The 11,542-nt window shown below is 36.7% G+C and overlaps 1 protein-coding gene across 1 annotated transcript; it reads left to right on the forward strand.

Moving 5' to 3' along the window:
* Window positions 1-2,581: 2,581 nt before the first annotated feature.
* On the forward strand, window positions 2,582-4,584 carry LOC108237615 (probable N-acetyltransferase camello). The gene is made up of 2 exons (XM_017419157.2): window positions 2,582-2,692; window positions 3,238-4,584. Exons 1-2 carry the CDS (start codon window positions 2,674-2,676, stop codon window positions 3,978-3,980), a joined length of 762 nt encoding a protein of 253 aa, XP_017274646.1. The 5' UTR covers window positions 2,582-2,673; the 3' UTR covers window positions 3,981-4,584.
* The last annotated feature ends 6,958 nt before the right edge of the window (window positions 4,585-11,542 follow it).

Consider the following 11,542-nt stretch of genomic DNA (forward strand, 5'->3'; position numbering starts at 1 on the left):
TACAACAGCCGAAACAAAATGAACTGATGGCTGTGTCAGAAGAAAGGCCTGATTGTTGTTTATTCTTCTCCAAATGCAATTATGAGCTGCTAGACGTTTTACCAGTTTCTACTACTTGCTTTTTTTTTTGTTGCTTTTGCATTTAAAGTAATTTAGAAGATGAATTAAACAAAAAACAATTGATCTCTTCTGAGGCATTTGAAAAGGTAAATCAAAGATTTTTGCATCTCCTTTTTCACAGGAAAAGAAACAGATTTGTTTTTTGCAAAATACAGTATAGTCTCACAGGAATTAGTTAAATTCTCAGTGAATTGTCTATTGATCTCTGCTTCTAAGCACTTTGTCTACATAGACATAAAAATAATACATAAAGCTTCTAATTTAAAAGTAAAAAGTCTGTGTTATAAGGAAGAATGGGTGGTTATGAGATAACTGATCCAGAGACGGAGTTTCTCTTTTACACTTAACATTCATTGGGTGTAGTTGGTTAATGTTTCAGAAACTCTGTCCCAGTTTAGAAAACATGACATTCTGATTTAGATAAATGATAGTTTGTAATATTTTAGGGTTAATTTTAATTACAAATGTAATTTATAAATAAACCAAAAAAAAATGCAATAATATCAGTATCTTCATCTAGCAGGAAATTATTTTGTCAAGACTGAGCAAGAAATTTCTATCAAAACCCACAATGAAATTTTTTTAAAATAATGTATTTTGCCCAGTCCCCTTCATGACTGAATTTGAGACTGAAATCATCTTATGTTGGGAAATGATGAACCTTGTAGCCGTTTTAGTCAAACCTTGAAAAAAAAACATCATACACAATATATTGTGACACTGCAAGATATCATGTTTAGAATATGTAGCAAACCAGTGTGACCCATTACCACATCACATTTTAGCCTAATACCTGTTAAATTGACTGGGGTATAGCCATAGTTTGACATAATTCAGGGTTTGTCTTACGAGTGGAGCCGAAACCAGACACAGAGACGAAGTTAAAAGGTAAATGGTTTTATTTACAGGTGTCAATGTGCAAAAACAGTGAAGAGCAGCCAGGATGATCTGAAACAGCAAGGGGGGAGCAAGGTGAGTCTCAGGTACACGTTTGATCTTGTTCATAGAATGAGGCAGTGAATAATTGTTGTTTTCTTACAGGTTCGACGAGTGAAGAGGCATAAAGGCGACAACGTGTCCACCGGAGATGGTCCAGGAGAAGGAGGATCCAGGATCCAAACGACAGGTAAGTGCAACCATAGTTCCAGGCAGGCAGGTATTTACAAAATATGAACAGCAGTTCCTGAGGCAAAACGGGAAAACAACAAAGCAAAGGGTTAGCATAGCTGTGAGCTTCAAAAACAGAGGTCTAAGGCTGAGATCCTGACCCATAAGGCACAATGCTCCACCAAGAATCTGGAACCAGCCAGAGGCTTAAGTACAGGCGCTGTTCATCAGAGTAATCGGCTGTAGCTGTGGAGGAAGAGTTCTTGGCACCGCCAGCAGGGCGGGGACAGAAACTCTGGATCCTTACATATTTGTGTTGGCTATTGATGATTAACCGTGGCAACCAAATTGAATTTCATTAACTTCAAACATTAATCAGTTGTAAATGTACTTACAGTGATTACTTTCTGAAAATTTCATAAAAATCTGTCCAGTGGGTAATGAGACATTTTGGTAAGAGACAGAGACACATATACAGACATAGAGAAAAAAAATAACACTCTACCTTCAGCGGCATGTGATGATAAGTAATATGGCTAAAACCAAATTATTTGAAGTGGGTTGTTGTTCTTTTTGTAAATCATGTACTTCTCCAGCAAAGTATTAAAATAAGAAATCTATGCTTACCCAGTGTGATAACAGTGATGGTGAGTTTGGATGTTCAGCGTTCAGAATTCACATGTGAAATGGTTCAAGGCGGTTCCAGACTAGCTTGACCTTCCAGCTCTCCCAGATTCATGAGGCAGGGCCATTGATTTAAGCAGGTGTAAAGGCCCTTCTCCTGCTGAGGCAAATTAAATCATGTCCAAGTGCTACCAGACTATTGCACAAGACACCAACACCATAGGACACCTTTATGTCAGAAGACCCCACAATATTAATTTTACTTTCACCCTGCACTGCAGGAAAGAAATAGTGCACACCACCAAAATGTATGAACACAGCAAAAAAAAAAAATATTAGGAACATTTTACCTCTGGAAATACTGTATGTATGAAGAGCTTGAATGTGTATTCACATTCCACTCAGTTTCCCGATTTAATATATTCATATTCTGAGCTCATTCTCCTAGAGCAATCCAATAATAAAACTCTTTACTCTGTTGACTAAGTTAATTAAGTTTAGAAAAAAACTCCATGTTTCATAATCAAATCAATGCAGTGAATAATTTCGATCAAACCTACAACACCATAAATTAATGCAATCTCAATTTATTTCTATAATTTTTGGATAGTTTCTGGTGCTTTACATAATCAGTGGTAGATCTATTTTAAAGTTATTTGAGGTTTCCCCTGTGTGTGTATATGGTGTGAAAGGTGAGCATGCTCAGACTCATTTCAGTCTTTTCTGTGAACGGGTGATTATCTCAATCTGTAGCTTAAGTCCAGGAACAGCAGAGGCTTTAAGTCCTTCAGACTGAGCGATAGACGAGGAGAAACTTTCAGCATGGCCCACAAAAACGACTGTAAGTTTGATGCTTTGCTTATGCTCATTTTTATTGCCTTTTTCTGTTAGCAGAGCTGATCATGAATGAGATTATTATTAAGACAGAAAGGGTGTAAATGAATGGTACCCTTAATATGACAGGATGACATGTAACAGCACTTAGAGAAACTGGAGACCTTTTGTTTGTTGCCTCAGGATCTCACCTTGATTGGGTTTTCATCTGCAGCACATTTGATACCTATCTGTACTACATCCAACAATGATTCTTGAAATCTAAAAAATAAATAATGGCATAATAAGTTCAATTCAGATTTTCCCTTCAGGTTGCAAATGCAAGGTTTGTATTAATGTAGAAAAAATGCTTAAATGTGAATGAAAATGGTGTTTCAGGAAGAGTTAAATTGGTAACTATTCAATAACTGTATTTTTTTTTTAACAAATTAGGTAAACCTATGAGGTTTATTGTGAAATCTGTCAGGAATTTCTGATTGCAACAACAAGCAGATTAGTCTCACTGAGCCATTTTTTCTCCCCCTCCTTTCTTTTCCTTCTCTAACTTTACAGTCCAGTTCACCATCAGGGAATACAGCCCGCCAGATGAACAAGTGGTCATGTCACTCTTTCATGATGGGATTCTCGAACATATATACCCAGCGTTTTTTAAGGCCATGAGCAATCCAGACCATGTTGGCATAGCTCTGAGCATTTCCATGGCTGGCTACGTGCTAGGAGGAAGCTCCTACTTCCAAGCTTTCCTCTTTGGCAGTGCATGGACTGGCCTAATTTATTACTGCTGCCATGACATCTATGATGGCTACATGATGGGGAGACTAAGCACAGACATGGCTGACATTCAAGCCAGCTACCTGGAAAACCCAGATAACGGCTTCTGGGTGGCAGAGGCAGATGTCAATGGCCAGGCCAAGGTGGTGGGGATGGTGGCGGTGATGGGGAAGAGAGTGAAGGAAGAAGGTGTGAAGTTTGAGGACTGGAACGGAGGAGTGAGCACAGAGTTTGCTCAAGACGCCAGGGATAGAAGTTATGGACTGATGTCTCACGTGGTTGTAAAGTTTTCGTGGCGCCACAAAAAGCTGGGCTCACAGCTGACCCAAAAGGCCTTGGATTTTTGTAAAGAGCGAGGCTATTCCCGCCTCACTGCGGATGCCAGCACACCACAGACGGCTGCCATTTCCATGTACCAGAAATTAGGCTTTGTTCAAACAGCATCCCACCGTAACATGCATGTTAATCGCTGGTTCTCTAAGCTAGCCAGAATAAATGTGATTCAAATGGAGAAGTTCATTTAAACAAAAAAAAAAACAACTGACTTTTATAGTTGAAAGGGATAGTCTAGTCATTTTTTGATGTGATCTTTTGTCTGAGAGTTATCAATAACTGGTACTTTATCTGCTTTGCAATCAACCATAGAACAAAGAGTATGGAGAAAATGGACAAAAATGTGTCCAGGTTAAGCTAATTGCATGCCAAATGAGGGCCTGTTTGTTTAGTGTTTTCTATAAAACAACTCTTTCTCAAAAATGAAACACCAGTGGGAATGAACTTTACATTAGCTAATGCTAAACCTCTACACTTTTGCATGACACCATTTGTGTTTAGTTTATCACCATTGTCTCAACCGAACAGCGTCCGTGTTACTACGTTATTGTATGTGTGCTGAGAATAAACCATGTATATGTCATGTCCTGACACTGCTCAATGTATCCACCAAGAGTTGAGTAAACTTTTGTATTGACAAGATGTTTTGATCAGGGGGACTCATACATTTGTAGCCTTAACACCATATATTATAATGTTAATATTGGCTCATGTAACGTTCTTCTCATAGTATGACATTTTTGTGCAAAAGTTGTTTTATAAGCCTGAAAACCAATAAAAAAAAACTACCCCTTGTTTGGCTAGTCGTTAGCTGAGCCTTGAAGACTTCTGCCTTTTTGGCCATACTTCATGCTCTATGACTGATAAGATAAACTAGTGATAACTATTTGACAGAACATCACTTCAGAAATGACCAAACTTTTTAACCCATAGTTCAATTCTGACTGTTCATATCACCCAGATTATTTTAGCTAATTTATATTTCTGGTTTTATTTAATGCAAAATATTCCAGTATATGATACCAATTCCTTAGCCCACTATCATGATAGTTTTAAGAAAAATAAATAACAATAGTAAAAATAATAATAAAAAAAATACTGTTTTTTTGTCAACTGGTATGCTCAGTTTCTTTGTACTTTTTCTTACCTTGATATTTTATGTATATACCTGATTCATCTATTGCCCACAAACATGATGAACAATGAGACAATTAGTCAACTTCTGTGGTTAGTCAAATGAGCTTATTGTTAGCAAATGGACAAAAAATAAATCTCAAAGCTGCTATACAGAAGTAATCACTAGACACAAAACATAATCAGATTTAATTATCTGTTGTTCACCTGTCCAATAAAGAAAGTAAAAGCATTTGTAAGAAAAGAGAAATTTACTCATTTAGAAGCAGGAGAACTTTCTCTTAAGCCTCTTTCCAGGGAGAAGTTGAATCCTTCTGCCTCAAAGGAATTAATGCCAGCTGACTTCTAAGACCTCACAACTCTTTGCTTAAAATACCAATGAAAAATGCAGTAGTATCAGGACATTGGAGGGTTTAAAATTCTTTGGAGCTAAAAGAGCTCTGGGTGTGTATGTGTGTGGCATTAAAAATCAGGATAAAGGCTTTACTATACTGCAGTGAAATCCAGTGGATGTACACAAAGCAAATACTGAGATTATTGCTACCAAACAAGCCTTAGTGTTTCTGTTGGTCTTATGACCTGCTTTATTTGGAACTGAACAGAAGTCACAGAAGAAACTTAGGATTTATTCTTTTTGATAAAACAAGTTTTTGGCAGATACAAGTGCACTGTGGCATCAGCTGAACAATGTAGATTTACAGATTTTATTGCATTAGAAATTTTCCAAAGGTAATTACAATTTTCAGTGAATTATTACTAGTAGCAGCTAATTATAGAAGTGTGTACAAGTTACCAGGCAGTAAGCCTACAGGGTAAAGCATCAGGAAACCAAAGTGTGCAAGGACAGGTGCGACATAAATGAGCTTCAAGAGGGAGTCCTGGATGGATAGAGCAGCTTGGCAGTGAGGTACACACACCATCAAAGGCCTTCAGGCATCAATCATTCCTGCTGAGGCTGTCAGAAAAACATTCGGCTGGTGGCCAGCAGGCAGGTGCTGAACTTGCCAAAAGCAGATGAGACTTAATGCTGGCCAACCTGTTGTCATCCTCTTACAATTACCCGTACAATTGGCCTCAAGGTAATGACAGCTTGATTGTAATTCCACTCAGACACATGCTGCACATATGAATCTGTTGTCTTCTTGGTGGAGCAATAAGGTTAGATGAAAAAGCTTTGCCGATACCTCACAAAGTCCTAGTCTTCGTATTCCTTGTAGAAATGTATATTGCCTGCCACCTTTCATGCCAGAGTTTGATCATCCAATGATCAGAAGAGACAGAGTTAGAGCTGTTTTGGTCAAATCTTGTAAATAATATTATGCAAGATCTTGTCTGATATTGCGAGAAGAGTATGTCGGGCTACTACCACAACAAACGTTACTTTAATATCCATACGCTTGAACAAGTCATAGCCATTATTGCATTTTCGAAGGTCAACTGGCTGTGGCAGTCATCGCAGATTGAATTGATTCTATTTTTTTCCAGTTAATGAGAGTTTAAAGTCGGTCCTGTTGTTAAAAAGTCATTTGAAATAAAAACATAAAACCCTAAAGGTTTGGTTATAAATTCAGAGAGAATAATGATATTGCAGAGCTACCTTGAATCTACTTTGGGTATGAATGAGTTCAACACATTTAGGACAATCTAGTTGGGTTGAAAAAAAGTTACTTCAGTGGACACAAATGCTTGATTTCAGCTGAATAGTTATCACTGTAAGTGTCTCTGTTTCAGCTTGTGCTCGGTCGAATTGATGACTTTCTTTTATGACCTAAACTACTATGGATATATTTAAAGGCGAAATTAAATGAAATATCAAAATAATAAATTTTTACCTTTTTCTTTTAGTTAAACATTATCATAACACACTCCAGTGGTCCATTTCTCTGATTTAAATAGTTAATGACTTGTTTTTAGAGTTTTTGTGCCAAAATCGCAAGCTGGGGTGATTGGGTGGGCTTTACCCTGTAGGTACAGATTAATAAGTCACTTCACAACCCATTTCCTGTAAGTACCACTGTAAGTACAAGACTGTATTATGTAAGGCTACTACTGCAAAAGTGTTTAAATGTTTTATCTTTCGTCAAAAAGTAATCATGGTGAGACTTAAAATTACTCCGACACAAATAAATCCTACTTTAGTTAAAGTATAAGTAACTGATGTCTTCCACATAAATGATTTCACTTTTATAATGAAGTGATGATTTTCTTACATAAACAGTGGCATAAAATGGCTGCCTTCTGTTTTGCTGAACTGAAGTTGCCAGTTTTTCCTTTTATTGCCCCTCTCTGTTTAGGGAAGAAAAAAAATGCAAATTTTTTATGCTTTGAAATGTGTGATGCGCAAATTGCAAGGCAGAACCTTTTAGGGATGACACTGTTATTTACACTTTGACACCAACACTTATGCACCATTTGTTTTCACCCAAAAAGGGTTACTTAAAAGAGAAGGAAGTAAGGGAACATTGCCTCACTCCATGACCAGGTGGTGATGGAGAAGGTGAGTGCACTCCCCAACACACATTTAGAAAGCTGCCAGCGCTGGAGTGTAGAGGCCAGCCTGCCTCCTAAGAAAATGTAGGTGTCTGAAAATACATCATATATATACATTATAATGTATATATATATATATATACACACACACACTTATATATTCTGTATAAAAAGTGTGTTTGATCAAATCTGATTATTCTGTTTGAATTCAGTGCTGTAAAGCAATAAAACATGACAACTTTGAAAAAAGTGAACTATTGTGCAAAGTTTTATTCATCATGAATACTTCTACACATCAGCAGAGAGATGGATGGATTTACTAAAATACACAATGAGTGCAGACTTCACTTGAGGATTACTTAGGGATTTCTTTATGATTTATTTGTGCATTGATTACTTACTTAAAAGCTTTTTTTTTTAGCAGAATTTAGAGACTTTTCATCTGTCTGCCATTGTTGAACTGGAGGTTCCCAAAGTGAGATAGCATCAAATCAATAAAAATGTGCAGACTCTCTTTAAAGGTTGAGCTCAAAAATCCATTTGGAAAACATATTTTTGTCCACTTTAAAGTTGTGAGGGGGGGTGGGGTGGGGGGTGGTAAATAAGATGTGTGTGTGTGTCCTTGTGTGTAAGCAGAGAGTATATTGAGCATTTCTTCAGTGTAGCAAGAAAGTATTTGTTTTTTTATCTTATAAATCAAACTCCTATCTAAAGCTGAGCTTTCTTGGTTATGATAGAAAGAGTTCATATATCTTAAGGCAAAGTTTTGATGACAAAAACAAAGCAAGTAATCAACATTACAAACAGAGTCCATGCATAAACAGATCTGTTATTTCTTTTCTCCGTATAATACTATCTGTATTGAATTGTTGAACATTATGGAGATTAATTGCATAAAGATTCCAGCTGCCTTGATGCTGCTGTATTAGAGCCAAAGGTAGAATTGTTTGGATCATTCATCATCATATGTTATTCACCACTACCTTGAATAATCACAGTTTGTTTTCATTGTCGCACCACAGGAAGTTACTTTTGGGCCATTTTCCTGAACTTCACTGCAGAAAACAACACATGGCCAATTATGTTAGCAGGTAAATCACAGATAATAAAGGCAGGTGAAGCACTACCTTCTCCTAGACTGTCATTCACTGCATTTAAAAAGCTGACATTACGCAAAATCTGCACTTTTTATTGCTGAGTAATTGGTCTATTATCTGCTATATGGTTGAGAATGATACACACACTTTTCTACAACAGAAGAACATTAGAGCAAAGAGCACATTCTGAAACAGTAACAAGTCAGAAGAAATGTGTTAACTGGATGATTTAAAATATAGCTTGCAACACTAGCACCCGTAAGAAAGCATAATTAGAGTCTTGTTATCATTTAAGATTAGAAGTCAAATTATAAGGATAAATGTGGGATTAACTGTAGCTGATGAGTTGGTAAAAACATTGTGGTGATGGTGTTGGGCACTGACTCGTCTAGTGAGCTCCAGCTTCAGAGCAAGAAGACTGTAGGGAATTGGTCAAAGAAGTAATTGGATACAACAACAAATGAAAAATTGATCACAGCTGTTGTAATTACAAGAAATATGGGACAATCAATTTTTATTACAATCCAATATACAAAGGTGTAAAAGTTAGAGTGATCCTCCTGTACTTAAAATGATTTTGCAGTGTATTTTTAGCTAATAAACTCAGACTCAGAACTGAGTCACAGCAAGAGAATATCAATGAGTGTTTTCATCATGTACACAGGGGTGCTGTGACCTTGAGAATATGACAAATGATCCTTGGAAATCGTATAGTCAAATTTTAAAAGCATAACACTCAAAAGATAAGCATGTTCCGAATCTAACATTGCTAAAAACAAACCACCTAACTCCACAAATAAACCCAACAATATGTAAGGGTCATATCATAAGTTCAAACTGGCAAAAAATAAAAACAACAGAAAATTTTTAAAGACAACACTTTCCTGTGATGTTAACAGCACCTGGCTGTCCTTATGGGTTCCTGCAGCTATATTAGCTCCCCTTTTGCCACATTTTTTGTCTTTTCTGTTTCTCTTTCCGTAGAAATTATGCCTGGCTTTTGTGCTTTTGTATTTGTGTTTTTCTGTCCTCTCAACCCCAGCCGATCGAAACTTTTTCAGTTTTGGACTGAATTTGATTGCATCTATTTTGTTGTGATTTAGCCGTATTTTCTGATTACGTCTGCTGGGAACTTTTGCTACATATGCAAATAAACAGAACTGAATTGAATTGAATTTTGACCAATCCACAGAGTGCATAAGGTTATGGACACCATGACTTCAGACAGGTTTGTTAACTGCACAAGTTTAGGATTAGTTCAGAATTACAACAGTACATCTAAAACACAATGAGAAATCAGAAAAAAGGTAAAATACAAATATTAAACCGAGCAGTGATGAAATAAAGAAAATAATAAAATAATAATGACTAAACTGTGGTGTTAATATGGCAAAGTGTTAACCCAACAATTAAAACAATTTTTTTAACATGATGAGACTAGATAGACAATAAAGTGTTTCCCCAAGTATCTAGAGCTCATAATCAATCACTTTTACTATGATAATTTGTCAACATCAATATTTTTAGTCAGCAGATATTTTATTTTATCAGTTTATCTTTTTCATTTCTTAAAGGATTCAACAACTGTTAACAACTGTTTTCCTCTACACTATTTGTAAGTAGTGTTAGCTCTGTTCAAGTTGAAGTTTCAGAACTCTTCAGGCAGATAAAGTGGAGTTTGCAGCTGCTTCAGTGTCAAACAAATTGGATTGTAAAAGCCAAAGGGGTCTAAAGTATGGAAGTACTTCAAGCTAGCTGACAATAAAAGGGTGGTTTGTACACTCAGCAAGGAGGAACACACATAGGGACTATGATAAGCCGTCAGGAAAAACAAAATCAGAAGATTATTTTAATCTGCTAAATTCATTTTATGAAGTTAGAAATGTTGTATGTCTGCTACATTTTCCAGTGAATATACAGTATATTTGAAAAAACCTTTAGACTAAAGCTGAGCCCACGTTTGATAACGCTGTGCTTGTGTCATGTCAAGTTGTGTTCTCCTGTTCAGATCTAATTCTCCCACCAGCTTGGCTCCATTTTGCTTTTAACCTCTGCTGTTTTAAGTAATGGAATTTGGGAAAAAAAGAGAGAGATAAATCTGTATCCCTTTTTTGTCCCTTTTTGTCTATTGTAGAAGGAGAAACGCATGCCAGTGACTGAAACTCTACTATACGTTGTCTGTTTCTACTTCAGGAACCAGACTAGTTTTCTGGGGCCATTCTTTTCCACCCTCTGTTTCCACTACGTTTACCAGGTTAAATATAAATTATAAGGGTGGAAATATACTATATAAAAATGGCTAGGTAGTATATCACTGAACTACAACTGTCAAAGACTAGCTGGTGATTAAAACTTAAGTTTAATTCAATGTTTATATAGCACCAATTCACAAAAAACGCCATTTCAGGGCACTACAAAAATATCCTCATACACTATAAAAGGCCAGTTATAAAAGTTATCTATCTAAAGAAGCCAGCAGATTGCACTGAATCTTTGCTTCGGCACAGTCTCCCATTCGAAGCAGCACATTGATGACAGTGGAAAGGAACAGCTCCAATAGAACCACAACCAGAACCAGGCTCAAAACGGGCGGTCATCTGCCTCAATTCACTGGGATTTGAGAGGACAGAAAAGAGACACATACAAACACAGAATGGCTGGTCCAGGTGGAGTTTTTATAGGAAGAAATACACAGGTTAATGACAGCAATAACTGCAAACATAGAGAGTAGAACAAGTAAAGACAGCAGCAGAGTGAGGAAATGTGGTCAGTTTGTCCTCCAGTAGTCTAAGCATATAGCAGCAGAACTGAGGGATAACTTCTTGTGTTCTGAGGTCTACACAGTGAATGCATTTGTGTATGTTCTGTTGCTGTTAGTTCTTCTTGTCACTAGATGGCACTAATGTGACATCGTGGTTGCAGTAGAAATGCAGAGGAACAAAGAGACTGAAGAGGAGTTTGTATTAGTGCCTGGCATGATGGCATGCTTGTAATAAAGATTATGAGTTTTACCCACCATCTCCTATATTTAA

This window comes from Kryptolebias marmoratus, linkage group LG8 (genome assembly GCF_001649575.2).
Source record: "Kryptolebias marmoratus isolate JLee-2015 linkage group LG8, ASM164957v2, whole genome shotgun sequence".
Taxonomy (NCBI): domain Eukaryota; kingdom Metazoa; phylum Chordata; class Actinopteri; order Cyprinodontiformes; family Rivulidae; genus Kryptolebias; species Kryptolebias marmoratus.